Source organism: Rhinopithecus roxellana, chromosome 7, assembly GCF_007565055.1.
Source record: "Rhinopithecus roxellana isolate Shanxi Qingling chromosome 7, ASM756505v1, whole genome shotgun sequence".
NCBI lineage: Eukaryota > Metazoa > Chordata > Mammalia > Primates > Cercopithecidae > Rhinopithecus > Rhinopithecus roxellana.
Genome location: NC_044555.1, coordinates 53,524,833 through 53,542,412, shown reverse-complemented (window position 1 = coordinate 53,542,412; position 17,580 = coordinate 53,524,833). Strand labels below are relative to the sequence as shown.

The 17,580-nt window shown below is 38.0% G+C and overlaps 1 protein-coding gene across 1 annotated transcript in view; it reads left to right on the top strand.

The window, feature by feature from the left end:
• Window positions 1–17,580, top strand: part of TEX11 (testis expressed 11) — a 323,051-nt gene that overhangs the window by 125,370 nt on the left and 180,101 nt on the right. Inside the window, exons 8-9 of the mRNA XM_030933980.1 lie at window positions 8,510–8,564; window positions 12,019–12,114. Of these exons, the coding sequence (XP_030789840.1) occupies window positions 8,510–8,564; window positions 12,019–12,114 (151 nt within the window). The remainder of the gene's footprint in view (window positions 1–8,509; window positions 8,565–12,018; window positions 12,115–17,580) is intronic.

Below are 17,580 nucleotides of genomic sequence, written 5' to 3'. Positions count from 1 at the left end.
CATGGTGTATATGTGCCACATTTTCTTAATCCAGTCTGTCACAGATGGACATTTGGGTTGATTCCAAGTCTTTGCTATTGTGAATAGTGCCGCAGTAAACATACGTGTGCATGTGTCTTTATAGCAGCATGATTTATAATCCTTTGGGTATATACCCAGTAGTGGGATGGCTGGGTCATATGGTACATCTAGTTCTAGATCCTTGAGGACTCGCCATACTGTTTTCCATAATGGTTGAACTAGTTTACAATCCCACCAACAGTGTAAAAGTGTTCCTATTTCTCCACATCCTCTCCAGCACCTGTTGTTTCCTGACTTTTTAATGATTGCCATTCTAACTGGTGTGAGATGGTATCTCATTGTGGTTTTGATTTGCATCTCTCTGATGGCCAGTGATGATGAGCATTTTTTCATGTGTCTGTTGGCTGTATGAATGTCTTCTTTTGAGAAATGTCTGCTCATATCCTTTGCCCACTTTTTGATGGGGTTGTTTGTTTTTTTCTTGTAAATTTGTTTGAGTTCTTTGTAGATTCTGGATATTAGCCCTTTGTCAGATGAGTAGATTGCAAAAATTTTCTCCCATTGTGTAGATTGTCTGTTCACTCTGATGGTAGTTTCTTTTGCTGTGCAGAAGCTCTTTAGTTTAATGAGATCCCATTTGTCAATTTTGGCTTTTGCTGCCGTTGCTTTTGGTGTTTTAGACATGAAGTCCTTGCCCATGCCTATGTCCTGAATGGTATTCCCTAGGTTTTCTTCTAGGGTTTTTATGGTATTAGGTCTAACATTTAAGTCTCTAATCCATCTTGAATTAATTTTCGTATAAGGAGTAAGGAAAGGATCCAGTTTCAGCTTTCTACTTATGGCTAGCCAATTTTCCCAGCACCATTTATTAAATAGGGAATCCTTTCCCCATTTCTTGTTTCTCTCAGGTTTGTCAAAGATCAGATGGCTGTAGATGTGTGGTATTATTTCTGAGGACTCTGTTCTGTTCCATTGGTCTATATCTCTGTTTTGGTACCAGTACCATGCTGTTTTGGTTACTGTAGCCTTGTAGTATAGTTTGAAGTCAGGTATTGTGATGCCTCCAGCTTTGTTCTTTTGACTTAGGATTGTCATGGCAATGCGGGCTCTGTTTTGGTTCCATATGAACTTTAAAGCAGTTTTTTCCAATTCTGTGAAGAAACTCATTGGTAGCTTGATGGGGATGGCATTGAATCTATAAATAACCTTGGGCAGTATGGCCATTTTCACAATATTGATTCTTCCTATCCATGAGCATGGTATGTTCTTCCATTTGTTTGTGTCCTCTTTTATGTCACTGAGCAGCGGTTTGTAGTTCTCCTTGAAGAGGTCCTTTACATCCCTTGTAAGTTGGATTCCTAGGTATTTTATTCTCTTTGAAGCAATTGTGAATGGAAGTTCATTCCTGATTTGGCTCTCTGTTTGTCTGTTACTGGTGTATAAGAATGCTTGTGATTTTTGCACATTAATTTTGTATCCTGAGACTTTGCTGAAGTTGCTTAACAGCTTAAGGAGATTTTGGGCTGAGACAATGGGGTTTTCTAAATATACAATCATGTCATCTGCAAACAGGGACAATTTGACTTCTTCTTTTCCTAACTGGATACCCTTGATTTCTTTCTCTTGCCTGATTGCCCTAGCCAGAACTTCCAACACTATGTTGAATAGGAGTGGTGAGAGAGGGCATCCCTGTCTTGTGCCAGTTTTCAAAGGGAATTTTTCCAGTTTTTGCCCATTCAGTATGATATTGGCTGTGGGTTTGTCATAAATAGCTCTTATTATTTTGAGGTATGTTCCATCAATACCGAATTTCTTGAGCGTTTTTCGCATGAAGGGCTGTTGAATTTTGTCAAAAGCCTTTTCTGCAATTATTGAGATAATCATGTGGTTCTTGTCTTTGGTTCTGTTTATATGCTGGATTACGTTTATTGATTTGCGAATGTTGAACCAGCCTTGCATCCCAGGGATGAAGCCCACTTGATCATGGTGGATAAGCTTTTTGATGTGCTGCTGAATCCAGTTTGCCAGTATTTTATTGAGGATTTTTGCATCGATGTTCATCAGGGATATTGGTCTAAAATTTTCTTTTTTTGGTTGTGTCTCTGCCAGGCTTTGGTATCAGGATGATGTTGGCCTCATAAAATGAGTTAGGGAGGATTCCCTCTTTTTCAATTGATTGGAATAGTTTCAGAAGGAATGGTACCAGCTCCTCCTTGTACCTCTGGTAGAATTCAGCTGTGAATCCATCTGGTCCTGGACTTTTTTTGGTTGGTAGGCTATTAATTATTGCCTCAATTTCAGAGCCTGCTATTGGTCTATTCAGGGATTCAACTTCTTCCTGGTTTAGTCTTGGAAGAGTGTAAGTGTCCAGGAAATTATCCATTTCTTCTAGATTTTCTAGTTGATTTGCGTAGAGGTGTTTATAGTATTCTCTGACGGTAGTTTGTATTTCTGTGGGGTCGGTGGTGATATCCCCTTTATCATTTTTTATTGCGTCTATTTGATTCTTCTCTCTTTTCTTCTTTATTAGTCTTGCTAGCGGTCTGTCAATTTTGTTGATCTTTTCAAAAAACCAATTCCTGGATTCATTGATTTTTTGGAGGGTTTTTTGTGTCTCTATCTCCTTCAGTTCTGCTCTGATCTTAGTTATATCTTGCCTTCTGCTAGCTTTTGAATGTGTTTGCTCTTGCTTCTCCAATTCTTTTAATTGTGATGTTAGAGTGTCAATTTTAGATCTTTCCAGCTTTCTCTTGTGGGCATTTAGTGCTATAAATTTCCCTCTACACACTGCTTTAAATGTGTCCCAGAGATTCTGGTATGTTGTATCTTTGTTCTCATTGGTTTCAAAGAACATCTTTATTTCTGCCTTCATTTCGTTATGTACCCAGTAGTCATTCAGGAGCAGGTTGTTCAGTTTCCATGTAGTTGAGCAGTTTTGATTGAGTTTCTTAGTCCTGAGTTCTAGTTTGATTGCACTGTGGTCTGAGAGACAGTTTGTTATAATTTCTGTTCTTTTCCATTTGCTAAGGAGTGCTTTACTTCCAATTATGTGGTCAATTTTGGAATAAGTGCCATGTGGTGCTGAGAAGAATGTATATTCTGTTGATTTGGGGTGGAGAGTTCTGTAGATATCTATTAGGTCCGCTTGGTGCAGAGATGAGTTCAATTCCTGGATATCCTTGTTAACTTTCTGTCTCGTTGATCTGTCTAATGTTGACAGTGGAGTGTTGAAGTCTCCCATTATTATTGTATGGGAGTCTAAGTCTCTTTGTAAGTCTCTAAGGACTTGCTTTATGAATCTGGGTGCTCCTGTATTGGGTGCATATATATTTAGGAGAGTTAGCTCTTCCTGTTGAATTGATCCCTTTACCATTATGTAATGGCCTTCTTTGTCTCTTTTGATCTTTGATGGTTTAAAGTCTATTTTATCAGAGACTAGGATTGCAACCCCTGCTTTTTTTTGTTCTCCATTCGCTTAGTAGATCTTCCTCCATCCCTTTATTTTGAGCCTATGTATGTCTCTGCATGTGAGATGGGTCTCCTGAATACAGCAGACTGATGGATCTTGACTCTTTATCCAGTTTGCCAGTCTGTGTCTTTTAATTGGAGCATTTAGTCCATTTACATTTAAGGTTAATATTGTTATGTGTGAACTTGATCCTGCCATTATGATATTAACTGGTTATTTTGCTCGTTAGTTGATGCAGTTTCTTCCTAGCCTCGATGGTCTTTACATTTTGGCATGTTTTTGCAATGGCTGGTACCGGTTGTTCCTTTCCATGTTTAGGGCTTCCTTCAGGGTCTCTTGTAAGGCAGGCCTGGTGGTGACAAAATCTCTAAGCATTTGCTTATCTGTAAAGGATTTTATTTCTCCTTCACTTATGAAACTTAGTTTGGCTGGATATGAAATTCTGGGTTTAAAATTCTTTTCTTTAAGAACGTTGAATATTGGCCCCCACTCTCTTCTGGCTTGTAGAGTTTCTGCCGAGAGGTCTGCTGTTAGTCTGATGGGCTTCCCTTTGTGGGTAACCCGACCTTTCTCTCTGGCTGCCCTTAAGATTTTTTCCTTCATTTCAACTTTGGTGAATCTGGCAATTATGTGTCTTGGAGTTGCTCTTCTCGAGCAGTATCTTTGTGGTGTTCTCTGTATTTCCTGAATTTCAATGTTGGCCTGCCCTACTAGGTTGGGGAAGTTCTCCTGGATGATATCCTGAAGAGTGTTTTCCAACTTGGTTCCATTTTCCCCCTCACTTTCAGGCACCCCAATCAGACGTAGATTTGGTCTTTTTACATAATCCCATACTTCTTGCAGGCTTTGTTCATTTCTTTTTCTTCTTTTTTCTTTTGGTTTCTCTTCTTGCTTCATTTCATTCATTTGATCCTCAATCGCTGATACTCTTTCTTCCAGTTGATCGAGTCGGTTACTGAAGCTTGTGCATTTGTCACGTATTTCTCGTGTCATGGTTTTCATCTCTCTCATTTCATTTATGACCTTCTCTGCATTAATTATTCTAGCTATCAATTCTTCCACTCTTTTTTCAAGATTTTTAGTTTCTTTGCGCTGGGTACGTAATTCCTCCTTTAGCTCTGAGAAGTTTGATGGACTGAAGCCTTCCTCTCTCATTTCGTCAAAGTCATTCTCTGACCAGCTTTGATCCATTGCTGGCGATGAGCTGCGCTCCTTTGCTGGGGGAGATGCGCTCTTATTTTTTGAATTTCCAGCTTTTCTGCCCTGCTTCTTCCCCATCTTCGTGGTTTTATCTGCCTCTGGTCTTTGATGATGGTGACGTACTGATGGGGTTTTGGTATAGGTGTTCTTCCTGTTTGATAGTTTTCCTTCTAATAGTCAGGACCCTCAGCTGTAGGTCTGTTGGAGATTGCTTGAGGTCCACTCCAGACCCTGTTTGCCTGGGTATCAGCAGCAGAGGTTGCAGAAGATAGAATATTGCTGAACAGCGAGTGTACCTGTCTGATTCTTACTTTGGAAGCTTCCTCTCAGGGGTGTACTCCACCCTGTGAGGTGTGGGGTGTCAGACTGCCCCTAGTGGGGGATGTCTCCCAGTTAGGCTACTCAGGGGTCAGGGACCACTTGAGCAGGCAGTCTGTCCGTTCTCAGATCTCAACCTCGGTGTTGGGAGATCCACTGCTCTCTTCAAAGCTCTCAGACAGAGTCGTTTGCGTCTGCACAGGCCTCTGCTGCTTCCCCTTTTGTTGTTTAGCTGTGCCCTGTCCCCAGAGGTGGAGTCTACAGAGACAGGCAGGTTTCCTTGAGCTGCTGTGAGCTCCACCCAGTTCGAGCTTCCCAGTGGCTTTGTTTACCTACTTAAGCCTCAGCAATGGTGGGCGCCCCTCCCCCAGCCTCACTGCTGCGGAGTCGGTTAGATCGCAGACTGCTGTGCTAGCAATGAGGGAGGCTCCGTGGCCGTGGGACCCTCCCGGCCAGGTGTGGGTATAATCTCCTGGTGTGCCCGTTTGCTTAAAGCGCAGTATTGGGGTAGGAATTACCCGATTTTCCAGGTGTTGTGTGTCTCAGTTCCCCTGGCTAGGAAAAGGGATTCCCTTCCCCCTTGCACTTCCCAGGTGAGGCAATGCCTCGCCCTGCTTCAGCTCTCGCTGGTCAGGCTGCAGCAGCTGACCAGCACCAATTATCCGGCACTCCCCAGTGAGATGACCCCAGTACCTCAGTTGAAAATGCAGAAATCACTGGTCTTCTGTGTCGCTCGCGCTGGGAGTTGGAGACTGGAGCTGTTCCTATTCGGCCATCTTGGGGTAATGCTTTTTAGTCTGCCCCAACACTTTCTCTGATTGTGCGTGAGTGGGTGCAGAATGGCACATGTGCACAGTCTTCTGGATTCCTAGAAGTAAGTGTGACCCTGGAGGTTTTCTTCTTGTCTGTTTCCCTGGTTCTCTGGTAAACTTCTGGTTGGTCTACTGTTTCCCTTATTGCTACTATTATCATGGAGCTACCAGCTCCCTCTTAATTGCTCACTACCAAGATCTCCATTGTTTTCAGCAGTATCCTTAGACATGATCTTCTCCATGCTCTGTTTTAAATACATCAGTCCCCTCAGGAAGAGATGCAGAGTTCTTCCTCTTTGCTTCTGTTCTTTCCTTCTGGTCAGAACCTCTGTGCCACATGACTAGAACTGGGCTCATGGTGTGCTTCTCTTGAAATGGCACCCCAACTGTATTAGTAAATTAGTAAATTCTGGTGGTAGGTCTTGGTCTTAGTGTGCCCTTTTGACATGTAACCTCTGCCTGATGAGCCAACTGGGGTAAAGATGATCAGGATCTCAATATTCTTGACCTGTCACATTTCAGGTAGAATCCTTACCCTAAGAGTGAGAGCTGAGTGGGCAAAGAAATGCCAGTCCTCTCCATCATACTTGCCCAGAACACTTCCATGGCACAGGCCTGAGAATGGCAAGATATTCTGGCAGCCTGCTCCTCCACAGGTGAAACCATAGCCTAGGATTTTAGGAGCTGTCAGGAGAGGGAATTCCTATCTTCTTGGCTGCACCCATCTGGAGCAGCTTCCATCACATGGAGCCATTATAGACGGGAGCAGTTTATAGTTCAAATGCCATAGACTCTCACTGGTTATAATGAGATTTAGTTTATTTTCATGAATAAATGTTTCCCATTTTCTATGTGCCCTTAGGACAATTTCAATTTTCAGGGACTAAGTGGTTGTTTTAATGAATTTTCCAGATGAGTGGTTGTTTCACTGGGGAGAGTGTCTAAAGAGCTCCTTATATCACCATTGCAGAAGTTCCACCCCTCACTGGTTATTTAAAAAACTGGAAGTATAAGATTAATATGCTAAAGGAGACCTCTATGAAATAGGGCTTATAATGACTAAGCCAGCATTATATCTTTGTTAGCAATCTGAAAACTCAGTTTGGTAGTTCTGGGTCATTTATAGTTTATGTTTGTTTTTATTTATTTGTTTATTTATTTTGAGACACAGTTTCACTCTGTCGCCTAGGCTGGAGAGCAGTGGCACGATATTGGCTCACTACAACCTCCACTCCCAGGTTCAAGTGATAATCATGCCTCAGTCTCCCAAGTAGCTGAGATTACAGGCACGTGCCACCACACCGGCTAATTTTTGTGTTATTAATAGAGACAGGGTTTTGCCATGTTGGCCAAGCTGGTCTCAAACTCCTGACCTCAATTGATCCAACCGCCTCAGCATCCCAAAGTGCTGGAATTACAGGTGTGAGCCACTGCGATTGGCCTAGAGTTTTGCTTTTTGGTTTTTTTTTTAAGGAATATTTCAAAGTATTGTCTTCAAGTTAGTTCAGTTCAAGATTTTATTGACATACTCCCTTGGAATGCTAATTTTATGGTGAATAATCTTTGGTTTGCTTTGTAGGTATTAGGTTTTGAAACCTTGAAACTAGTATTAATATATTATTTGTAGTTATTGGAATGTCCCATAGATAATATGGTTTGGTAATTAAAGCAGAGAACTGAAAATCGAATTTCTCTACTCCCTAACCCGTCACCCTCATTTTCAGTACCAATCTAGGAAATATCAGAAATAATTTTATTTCTATATTGGTTTATTCAGCTGCAAAATTGAACTAATAGTGCTTCAGAAGGGTGGTGTGAGACTTAATGAATATTACTAAAGCGTTTGTTTCTGTGCAAACGACTGTATTTGTTTTATTTTAAATATATATTTATATTTATTCGGGGCCCGGCGTGATGGTTCATGCCTGTAATCCAACGCTTTGGGAGGCTGAGGCTGGTGGATCACTTCAGCTCAGGAGTTCGAGACCAACCTGGCCAACATGGTGAAACCCCATCTCTACTAAAAATACAAAAAAAAAAAAAAAATAGCCAGGTATGGTGATGAGGTCCTGCAGTCCTAGCTACTCGGGAGGCTGAGGCAGGAGAATCACTTGAACTTGGGAGATGGAGGTTGCAATGAGTCGAGATCACGCCACTGCACTCCAGCCTGGGTGACAGAATGAGACTCCATCTCGAAAATAACTAAGTAAATTATTAATAAATATATATTTATATTCCTTCAACTTTAAATGGCCAACTAAGAGCTTGTATACACTTGTAAAGTATTTTAATGCAGTATGTATTATAATAATTTAATGCAGTAAATTATATATATTTAATGTAGCATATTAAGTTTTATATATTTAAGACAGTGTATTAAATTATACCTATTTAGTGCAGTATATATTATATATATTTAATGCTATATATAGCCAAATGGAGAAAAGCATCAATGTAATTGTAGTGTTGATTTATTGGGTATCTCCTAAGGAAATTGTTTTCTCCAGTTAGAAAGTATTGCTTTTATCATTATATCATATGGATAATAATCTGTTGTAGTGCAAAACAGAAAAGTTGGAATAAAGTATGCTTATACCATGTCTTCTTAGTAATATATAATCTTGAAAATTATATATAATTTGAAATGGATATATTTTTTATATATATATTTTTTCCTTTTTAATGATAGCCAAAGCTATGATATTGGGAAGATGGATAAGAAATCTACTAGGCCAGAAATGCAGGTAAGGATCATGTTAAATATTGTAGAAGTAGGTTGAATAACCTACTTTATGTTATTGTTATAAAATTATAATAGCATACTTCTCATTTATGAGTAGATTAGCTATTGGGCACACCATTGAACATCTCAGTGTATTTGTTTTTGTATATTTATCTGATAATATAATCTAACTCATAGGCATGTACCCATGAATTAATATATGTAGAGTGCTTTGAACAAAGTTTGGATATGTAAATTTTAACTTTTATTTTCTGTGTGTGTGTGTGTGTGTGTGTGTGTGTGTGTGTGTGTTTTGTCTCGCTCTGTTGCCCAGGCTGGAGTGCAGTGGTGGGATGGCTGCAACCTCTGCCTCCCAGCTTCAAGCGATTCTGATGCCTCAGCCTCCCAAGTAGCTGGGACTACAGGCATGCGCCACCACACCTGGTTAATTTTTATGTTTTTAGCAGAGACGGGGTTCTGCCATGTTAACCAGGCTGGTCTGGAACTCCTGACCTCAGGTGATTTGCCCACCTTGGCCTCTCAAAGTGCTGGGGTTACAGGAGTGAGCTACCGTGCCTGACCTAGTTTTAACTTTTCTTATTGCATATTTTGAAGTTGCAGATTTTTCCCCAACTACCCAGACAGAACGTGTTTGGATATGGAAATTAATATGTAATCAACAAAATGTGATTGTGTAAATAAATATGATGTAAAATTACTGTATTCTATAGCAAAATGGAATTTTTTGAATATCCATTTGATTCTTACTATTACAGCATATTAATCAAAATGTAACTGAATACCTTTTTAATGTAATTACCACTGTAATATATGGGGAATAAAAGAGAAGCATAAAATTTAGCTTCTGCCCTTAAGGAACTTATGATTAAAGGATAAAACTAGTACAAGTAAATACAATGAAATATTATCCTGGCTTAAAAAAGAAAGAAATCTGACACATGCTACAACATGGGTTAACTGTGAGGAGACTCTACTGAGTGAAACAAGCCAGTCACAAAAAGACAAATAATGTATGTTCCACTTACATGAGGCACGTAGAGTAGTCAAATTCATAGAGACAGAAAGTAAAATGGTGGTTTTAGGGGGTAGGGAGAGTGGAGAATTGGGAACTACTGTTTAATGGGTATAGAGTTTCAGTTTTGCAAGGTAAGAGAGTTCTCGAGATTCATGCTTGTAGTGATTGCACAAGAGTGTGAATATACTTAATACTACTGAACTGTACACTTAAAAATGTTTAAGATGGTCATGGAGCCAGGTGTGGTGGTGTGCACCTGTAGTCCCAGCTACTCAGGAGGCTAAGCCAGGAGGATTGCATGAAACCAGGAGTTCGAGGCTGCAGTGAGCTGTGATCATGCCTGTGAATAGCCACTGCATTCGGTCTGGGCAACGTAGTAAGGCTCCATCTCCAAAAAAAATTTTTTTTGAGACAGGGTCTTGTCACTTAGGCTGGAGGGCAGTGGTGTGATCAGCTCACTGTAACCTTCAAACTCCTGGGCTCAAGCAATCCTCCCTCCTTAGCCTACTGAGTAGCTGGGACTATAGGTGCACCCCACCACATCTGGCCAATTTTTAATTTTTTATAGAGACGGGGGTCTCATTTTGTTGCCTGGGCTGGTCTCAAACACCTGGCCTCAAGTGATCCTCCCACCTTGGCCTCCCAAGGTTCTAGGATTACAGGCATGAGCCACTGCACCTGGCCTAAAATTTTAAAAAAAGTTTAAGATGGTCAATTTTATGTTATGTGTATTTTACCAAATTAAAAATAAATTATTTATATAATTTATATAGATATAAATATATTTTTATATAGTGACATCTATATAGATATAGATATATATCTATATGAATATATTTATATATAGTGACGTTTATATAGATATAAATATATAACATTTATATAAATATATTTTTATATATAGTGGCATTGTCACTTATTATATAGCAGTGAGACTCAATTAATTACAATAATTGCAATGATTTGGATGTTCTCACCTATAATATTGAATAAATGAAGCAAGATACAAAGTAGTACATACTGTATGATTCCATAAATGTAAATGCCAAGAGCAGTCAAAATGAATATGTGGTGTTGGACGTCAGAGAATTGGTTACCCCTATTTGAAATAGGGTCTTGAAAAGAAGCATGAGGTAGCTTGTTGCTGTTAATGTTCTGTTTCTTGATTTTTTTGTTGTTAACATACATGTGTTTACTTTGGGAAAATTCATATAGCATAGAATTCATGAGAGCATAGAGCTCTTGAGATTTTTATACTTTGCTGTATGTCTTTTATACTTCAATGAAGAAAAATGGAATTTAAAAAACACTACTACAAGTGAATCAATTTGGGAAGATAATGATAAACTTTGTGATATCGACCTGAAGTATGCAGAAGGGCACGTAGAAAAGGAGATTATCAAGATTAGCTAGAGTTGTTGAAGGAGCCTTTTGGTAGGAGACAGGCCTTGTTGGGGTCCACACAGTTAAAAGGGAGGAAGAAAATGACTCCAGGCAATGGATCTAGATGGGAGATGTCTAAGAAGGAAATAAGGATGGAAGATAGGGCACAAGCTTAATTCAAATGGAATATTCATATTGTAAGTTTGGTGAGGTAATACTATGCAGTAATTTTTTATTTCATGCCAGCAGTCATTTATTTGCGGTGTAATTTATATACTGTAAACTTCACAAGTCTCAAGTGTGCAGCTTGATGAGTTTTAATATATAGTCTTGTATATTACACCATACAGATCAAGATACGGAAACTTCCAACACCCCCAAAAGTTCCCTTGGCCCCATTCTAGTTAATACCCACCTGTACTTCCAAGAACAAAAAAACACTATTCTGATTCTACTACTATAGATTATTTTTTACTGTTATTCAGCGTTGTATAGATGGAATCATACAGTTGTCCTGTTTTATGTCTGGCTTTTTCTAAACATACATTGTGAGATTCGTTCATTTTGTTACGTCTTTTGGATGATTCGACACTTTTACTATTATGAAATAGCTATAGTATTTCTCAGAAATGCCATATTTACTCCATACAAATCATTTGGGGGAGCTTATAAGTTCTTAGAGTTATTCCACAATAATAATGTGGTGGTAAGCTGATAAAATAAAATATTGCCCTGCCTCAGTTTCCTTATTTTAAAAGTAGGGATGATAAAATACTTATGTTAAACACTGTTAAGAAAATAATTATATTAACATAATTATATTAAATTTAAATAAGCCAGGAATATAGCCATTACTGTAACATTTTTAGACAATATTTTATATGGGTAGCATAATGATGAGACATATTCCAAGACTGTGGTCACTTAAGGAAATGCTATTTCATAAAGATGACTTACGTTTGAGAAGATGCCTGTCACTGTGGGAGTGCTAGTCAGCTGTTGTATTGAAATTTAACCATCAGATATGTGCTTTTTTTTCTATTTTTATTTTTTACAGGCTGAAGTTCTACAGCTACTAGCCACCAATTATTTGGATTGGGATGACACCAAATATTATGATAAGGCTCTCAATGCTGTAAACCTAGCAAACAAGGTATGAGGTTTTTATTTTTGAATACTAACTTAATGTATTTTTTGAAGTCTTGATCACATTTTGAAATCCAGTTTAGACATTTGCTTCAGCATTTACTCTCACAGATTGTTATAATCTCTTCTGTAGTACAGAAAGGAAAAAAGAAAATATTGCCATAATCCGAATGTTTGTGTCCCCGCAAATTCCTGTGTTGAAATCTTAACCCCCAAAGTGATGATAATAAGAGGTGGGGACTTTTTGGTGTAAAATGGACGTAAAAATAAAAGAGGTGGGGACTTTGGGAGATGATAAAGTCGTTGGGCAAACCCCTCTTGAATGGTATTACTGCCCTTATAAAAGAGGTCCACAGGAGCTCGTTCACCCCTTTTATCATGTGAGGACATGAGAAGGCACTATCTTTGAGTAAGCAGGCCCTCACCAGACACCGAATCTGCGAGCACCTTGATGTTGGAGTTCCCAGCCTTCAGAACTGTGAGAAATCAATATCTGTTGTTTGTAAACTATCTAGTTTACGGTATTTTGTTATAGCAGCATGAACAGTCTAAAACAAATATACTTCTTTGAACACCAGAGATTTTTGAGAAAATTTTCTGTGAAACAGAAAGGGATCTCTCTACTGTGAGTTTTTAGGATGAAGAAGTAAATGATAAAATAGGCAGAATAATGGGATTTAATTTTAAAAACAACTCCAGTGGTTCACTTTCAGCTCATGTTCACACATACGTAAAAACATGAATACAAAGCGGGCGTGGTGGCACATCCCTGTATTTCCAGTTGCTCAGGAGGCCGATGTGGGAGACTTGCTTGAGGCTGGGAGTTCAAGGCTGCAGTGCACTACAACTGCACCTATGAATAGTCACTGCACTTCAGCCTGGGCAACATAATAGCAAGACCCCATCTCTAAAACAAGCAAAACAAAATGTATATATATCTACACTCCTGGACAAGGAACACTGAAAGGCTGGTGACCCTTTAAAAATAGATTCAGGCTAGGTGCGGTGGCTAACGCTTGTAATGCCAGCACTTTGGGAGGCTGAGGCAGGCAGATCACAAGGTCAAGAGATCGAAACCATCCTGGTCAACATGGTGAAACTCTGTCTTTACTAAAAATACAAAAATTAGCTGGGCATGGTGGCATCCACCTGTAATCCTAGCTACTCGGGAGGCTGAGGCAGGAGAATCACTTGAACCCAGGAGGCAGAGGTTTCAGTGAGCTGAGATCATGCCACTACTGCATTCCAGTCTGGCGACAGAGCAAGACTCCATCTCAAAAAATAAATAAATAAAATAAAATAAGAGAGATTCAATTAGGATCAATGTGTTTTACTTAATAAGGCAATTAAATATACTGATACACTTTAGAGAGGTTTTTTCAACAGAGTGGAAGCATGAAAATGAATAGCTCGATCAATCAGAATATTAAATTTCTCAAACAGAGCATTTACTTGAACTATATTTTCTTGAAATTTGTGTCATGTGGATGGGGTTATTTAACACTGAAAAACTTGTTCAACATTAAAATTTAAAAAATTAACTTAGAAATATTAATAGACAGAAACAATTTCTTTTTTAAAATTTTGCTTTAAGTTCTAGGACACATGTGCAGAATGTGCAGGTTTGTTACATAGGTATACATGTGCCATGGTGGTTTGCTGCACCTATCAACCCATCACCTAGGTTTTAAGCCCTTGCCTGCATTAGGTATTTGTCCTAACGCTCTCCCTCCCCTTGCCCCCCACCCCCTGACAGGCCCTGATGTGTGATGTTCCCCTCCCTGTGTCCATGTGTTCTCATTGTTCTACTCCCACTTATGAGTGAGAACATGTGGTGTTTGGTTTTCTGTTCCTGTGTTAGTTTGCTGAGAATGATGGTTTCCAGCTTCATCCATGTCCCTGCAAAGGACATGAACTCATCCTTTTTAATGGCTGCATAGTATTCCACAGTGTATATGTGCCACATTTTCTTTGTCCATTCTATCATTGATTGGCATTTGGGTTGATTGCAAGTCTTTCCTATTGTGAGTAGTGCTGCAATAAATATACGTGTACCTGTGTCTTTATAGCAGAATGATTTATAATCCTTTGAGTATATACCCAGTAATGAGATTGCTAGGTCAAATGGTATTTCTGGTTCTAGATCCTTTAGGAATCGCCACACTGTCTTTCACAATGGTTGAATTAATTTACACTCCCACCAAAAGTGTAAAAGCGTTCCTGTTTCTCCACAACCTCACGAGCATCTGTTGTTTCCTGATTTTTTAATAATCGTTCTTCTAACTGGCGTGAGATGATATCTCATTGTGGTTTTGATTTTCATTTCTCTAATGACCAGTGGTGATGAGCTTTATTTCATGTGTTTGTTGGCCGCATAAATGTCTTCTTTTGAGAAGTGTCTGTTTATATTCTTCACCCACTTTTTGATGGGGTTGTTTGTTTTTTTCTTATAAATTTGTTTAAGTTCCTTGTAGATTCTGGATATTAGACTTTTGTCAGATGGGTAGATTGTAAAAATTTTCTCCCATTCTGTAGGTTTCCTGTTCACTCTGATGATAGTTTCTTTTGCTGTGCAGAAGCTCTTTTGTTTAATTAGATCCCATTTGTCAATTTTGGCTCTTGTTGGAATTGCTTTTGGTGTTTTAGTCATGAAGTCTTTGCCCATGCCTATGTCCTGAATAGTATTGCCTAGGTTTTCTTTTAGGGTTTTTATGGTTTTGGTTTTACACTTAAGTCTTTAGTCCATTTTGAGTTAATGTTTATATAAAGTGTAAGGAAGGGGTCCAGTTTCTTTTTTCTGCATATCAGCCATACTATTTTTCGTAGCAACAGTATCATTTGAAATTCCCATCTACAGTGCACAAGGGTTGCAATTTCTTCACATCCTCATCAGCATTTGTTATCTTCTACTTTTAAACAGTAGATATAATTATGAGTGTTAGGTTCACCTTTGTTTTTTGAATGATATTTTTTCCAGGTGCAGAATTTGAACCAGACAGCTTTTTTTGAGTATTTGAAATATTTCACTCCACTGTATTCTCATTCTGTTGTTTCTGTTGAGAAATATGGTGCCATTCTTATGTTTGTTCTTTTTTATATAGCGTTTCTTCTTTTCTGGATAAGTTTTGGATTTTTTATCATTGGTTTTGAGCAACTTGATGTTATGCTTTTAAGTAATTTTATTTATGTTTTTCATGCTTTTGGATGTCTAGGAGCATAATTTTCATTGTGTTTGAAAAGTTCCAGTATTTCTTCAATTTTTTTTTTCTGCTTTCCCCCAAATACTCTAATTAACTATATATTAGGCTGCCTGAAGTTGTGCCACAGTTTACTTACACTCTTTTCACTTAAAACGTAATTTGTTGTTTTTGTTTCATTTTAAACTGTTTTGTATTGCTATGACTTTTAAGTTCATTAATCTTTCTTCTGCAATGTCTAATCATCTCTTAATCTCATCCCATATACTTTTCATTTCAGACTTTGTAGTTTTTATCTCTATAAGTTTGATTTGGTTTATTTTTATATCTTCCAAGTCTCTAGTTAAATTTTCGAGCATATGAAATATAGTTACACTTACTCTTTTAACATCTTTCTTTGCTAATTCTAATATCTATGTCACTTCTAGATTAGTTTCCGTCTATTATCTCCCCATTATTGATTGTTTTTGCCTGTCTCTGTCTTTCACTGGGTGCCAACTATTTTACATCTTTGGCTGCTGGATATTTTTGTAATACTATAAATCTTGTTAAGCTTTATCATGGGAAACAGGCAAGTTATTTGGAAACGATTTGATCCCGCTGTTCATGTGAACTTCTGACTCTTGCTTAGTATGAAATATTTGCTTCTTTGTTTTGTAATTTTGGATATGTTAATTTATGTTCAGTGAGTGTTAAGCTTTTAGAATCCTATTCAACCTGGATTGAGAGCATGGCCCTATAGAGAAACTTTTTATTGACATCAGCCAGATGTAGAAGAGTTACCACTTTTTTGGTTACTTTTATTTTACTTTATCAGGTTGGAGGTTTTTGGACCACATGAGCAATGTAAATTTGAACTCCATATCTACATGAAGGCAGAGCCCATTAAAAAATTCTCCAGACCAAAAACTTACCCACACAAACATTTATTTTTATTTATTATTATTATTATTATTATTTGCCTCACTCAGAACTTAGCTAGAAGACAAGCTTCCTATGCCATTAGATAAAAGAAAAAAACTCAGGAAACTTGCCACCTCCATGTGGTTCACTTCTCCGAGTTTTGTTGCCTCACTACAATCTTTCTGTTTTTGTTTACTTTTAAGAGTCCTCAGGTTGTTGCTTTTTATATCTTGTTCAGATTTCTTAGTTGTAATTAGTAGAAGGTATAGGCTATAGTTGTCCTGCTTCATCTCTGCTGGAACTGACTCTGATAGTAAATTTTTAAAGGAGAAATTAAAATTTGGGATGCCTATGTTGTTTCACAAAATTACCTTTGAAAATGTATTAGTGCAATGAAATAAATATAAAAGGCATAGGTGCTTAGACACTACACCAAAAGCACAAGCAAAAAAGAACAATTCGGTAAAATTAAGACTCATTAAAATTAAATTTTTTTGCTTCAAAGGAAACCATCAAGAAAATGAAGACACAATCCATAGGATCCTCCCAACAGAATGGGAGAACATATTTGCAAATCATATATCTGTTAAGTGTCTATCCATAATATAAAAAAGAACTCTTACTATTCAATAAGAACACAAACAACCCAATTGGAAATGGGCAAAAGAGGCAAAGGAGCTCAATAGACATTTCCCCAAATAATTTGTACCAGTGGCCAATAAGTACACAAAAAGATACTCAACATCTTTAGTTATCAGGGAATGCAAATTAAAAGCACAATGAGAAACCGCTTTACATCCACTAGTATGGCCCTCCGACTTGTTTTTATTTCAGAATTGTTTTGGCTCTTCTGAATCTCTTACATTTTCATATTTTGGAATCAGCTTGTTGATTTTCGCAAAGACAGCTGGGAATTTAATAGGGATTTTGTTTAATCTGCAGATCAATTTGGGGATTATTGCTATCTTAACAAAATTAAGTTTTCAAATCCAGGAACACTTATTCATTGTGTTGTAGTTTTCAGTAAGTTAGTTTTGTTCTTCTTTTGTTAAATTTATTGCTTCTTTATGCTTTTATAAATGGAATTATTTTCTTGACTTTTGGATTGTTCATTGCTAGTGTATTGAAATGCCATTAATTGAAAAAATGCTGATGTTATATCCTACAATCTTCCTGTACTTGTTCTTTTAGCTTTAATAGTTTTTTTAATGGATTCCTTAGGATTTTCTGTATACAAGATCATATTTTCCGGTCAGATGCGGTGGTTCACACTTGTAATCCCAGTACTTTGGGAGGCCGAGGAGGGTGGATCACTTGAGGTCAGGAGTTCGAGACCAACCCTGCCAATATGGTAAAACCCCATCTCTACTAAA